General features: G+C 56.6%; 1 protein-coding gene across 1 annotated transcript in view; it reads right to left on the minus strand.

Moving 5' to 3' along the window:
- Nucleotides 1-1,420, minus strand: part of LOC111535366 (apolipoprotein C-I, basic form) — a 5,158-nt gene extending 3,738 nt beyond the window's left edge. The window contains exons 1-3 of the mRNA XM_026452492.2: nt 1,359-1,420; nt 1,129-1,190; nt 909-986 (exon numbers count right to left, since the gene is read on the minus strand). Coding sequence (XP_026308277.1) covers nt 909-966 — 58 coding nt within the window. The 5' untranslated portion in view covers nt 967-986; nt 1,129-1,190; nt 1,359-1,420. The remainder of the gene's footprint in view (nt 1-908; nt 987-1,128; nt 1,191-1,358) is intronic.
- Between the last annotated feature and the right edge of the window lie 1,204 nt (nt 1,421-2,624).

Here is a 2,624-nt window from a genome sequence, read left to right on the forward strand (position 1 = left end):
TTTTTTTTTTTTTTTTTTTTTTTGAGACGGAGTCTTGCTCTGTAGCCCAAGCTGGAGTGCAGTGGCGCGATCTCGCCTCACTACAACCACCACCTTCCGGGTTCAAGCAGTTCTCCTGCTTCAGCCTTCCAAGTAGCTGGGATTACAGGTGTGCACCACCACGTCCAGCTAATTTTTTTTTTTTTAAGACGGAGTCTTGCTGTGTCTGCCAGGCTGGAGTACAGTGGTATAATCTCGGCTCACTGCAACCTCTTCCTCCCGGGTTCAAGTGATTCTCCTGCCTCAGCCTACCGAGTAACTGGGACTACAGGTGCGTGCATCCATATCCGGCTAATTTTTTGTATTTTTAGTAGAGACGGAAGTTCACCATGTGGGCCAGGCTGGTTTCGAACTCCTGACCTCAAGTGATCTGCCTGCCTCGGCCTTCCAAAGTGCTGGGGTTACAGGCGTGAGCCACCCTGCCCGGCCGAAAATTTGTTATTGGAACCCCCTTAGGATGGGATCCCGGGATGAATAAGGAGATCTTTGGGGATCATGTGGTTAGAATGGGGAGGATACAGGAGTGATCGCGTGGGGCTCAAGCCGCTGGGAATTGCCTTACTCAGCACTGACCCCTCCCAGAGCCCCCCATCCCGCTTACCCACTTTCAAGGCTGTAGAAGCAGGACAGCCAATCCCAGAGGTGTGGGCGTCAATACGTCATCAGATGCTAGGGCTCTCGTGGGCAGATTTGGCGCCTGCCGGACTGAGCCTGGGAGAACCTGGAGGCCCACCCGACCACGATGGGGCAACCACGACCCAGAAGGGGCCCCCCGAGCTCTCAGAGGTCCTCTAAGCCGGGACCCAGGCCTGTAGCCACCTTCACTCTTCCAAGAGTCCAACTCTGCAATTCTCCCATCCCACTTTTACCTTCCAAGACCATCGACAGAACCACCACCAGGACCGGGAGCGACAGGAAGAGCCTCATGGCGGGGCCGGAGGGGCACTCTGGAGGCAGAGGGAGGGGTGCAGGGGATCAGTAGCACCCTCCTCCGTGCCTCCCTTTCTCCCTCCCACGATCCCCTCATCTCCTTTTTTTGAGTTCTTGCAGAGTGGAGGCTGGTGTCCCTCCCAAGCACTCAGCACCAACCTGACTCCTTGCTGGAGGGCTCGGTTGGGAGGTCCTGTACCACCAGCAGGACCTTTATCAGGCTGGGGAGGGGGCGGGGCAGGTTGATGTTGATCTCTCTCCTGCTGAGCCTGCCTCCTTCTGCCCACCCAGGTTTTTCTCCTCTGCCCCTGGCCCGTGGGCGTTGGGGTCAGGTGGGGTCCCGGGCACTTCCCTTAGCCCCAAAGCCCTTTACCATTCAGCACCCTCACCTCCCAATCTCCCTGACTCTAGGGGGTCCTCAGACTACCATAGCCCCTTTCCTCAACTCAGAGGACAGCCTCGTCCTGTCCCTGTGGACATCTGCCCTCAGGGGCCTTCCAGTAATAACCCTGTGATCTCGTCCGCCCCTCATTCACACCATGTCCCTAGACCACCTCTTTCCCCCACTTCTCTCTTAGCAAGCCTCCTCAGCCCCAACAGCGTTTCCTTTATGTTGCTGGGGTCTCGGTTGGCCCGGCACTCCTACCCTGCGTGCCACCTCCAATTTCTTTCAGACCAGCCCTTGAAGCACCCCAGACCACCCTGATATTCTCTGGGCTCTTAACTTGATGGTTCTCAGTGTCCCTTTTTGGCGAGGGGGTCACCTTAGCTGGACGACACTGTAAAAACCTCACCTGCATTAGCCAGGCGTGGTGGCTCATGCCTGTAATCCCAGCGCTCTGGGAAGCTGAGGAGGGAGGATCGCTTGAGACCAGGAGTTCGAGACCAGCCTGGGCAACATAGGGAGACCTCATCTCTACAAAAAAATTCAAAAATTAGCTGGGTGTGGTGGCGCACACCTGTAGTCCCAGTTACTCAAGAGGCTGAGGTAGGAAGATTACTTGAGCCCAGGAGTTGGAGGCTGCAGTGAGCTGTGATTGCTCCACTGCACTCCAGCCTGGTGGGACAGAGTGAGACCCCATCTCAAAAAAGTAAAACCCTCAGCTGAAAAGTTCTGAGTGTATGTCCCTTCCTCCCTTCCACCGGGACTCACCCCCTTTGCCTCACCCCACCACTCTTATCTGCTCTTATTCACCCTCCAAGGCCCCTCCTGGCACCAAGCCTGCTTCCCCCCATCACCACATCCGTCCCCCAAGGCTAGAGTCCAATTCCTTCCCCACCAGCTGCCTTTGACCGCCAGTGACCCTGGCAGCTGGTGGGGAGGGTGTCCTCGGCCCAGCCTCAGACTCTAGGTTGGCTGGCCTCGTGCCCCCACAACCACGTGTCAGCCTGGTGGTAGGGGGATGGTTGTGAAAGGGACGGCATAGACAAGACCCTGGCAGGATTGCAACATCCCTCTGGCCAGTTCAGAGCTTCCAGTCCCTGTCAGCCCCAGGGGCCCCCCTACTTCCCCAAATGAGCCCAGCATTCCCTAAACATCCACCCAGATGTCTACTTCCCTGACCCCACAAGAATGGAATAACAGTGCTCCTGCTTTTCCAGCCTCATCCTCTCCTCTGCTATAGGGGTTTCTGTTTTATAGATGGGGAAACTGT

This window comes from Piliocolobus tephrosceles, unplaced genomic scaffold (assembly GCF_002776525.5).
Source record: "Piliocolobus tephrosceles isolate RC106 unplaced genomic scaffold, ASM277652v3 unscaffolded_36342, whole genome shotgun sequence".
NCBI lineage: Eukaryota > Metazoa > Chordata > Mammalia > Primates > Cercopithecidae > Piliocolobus > Piliocolobus tephrosceles.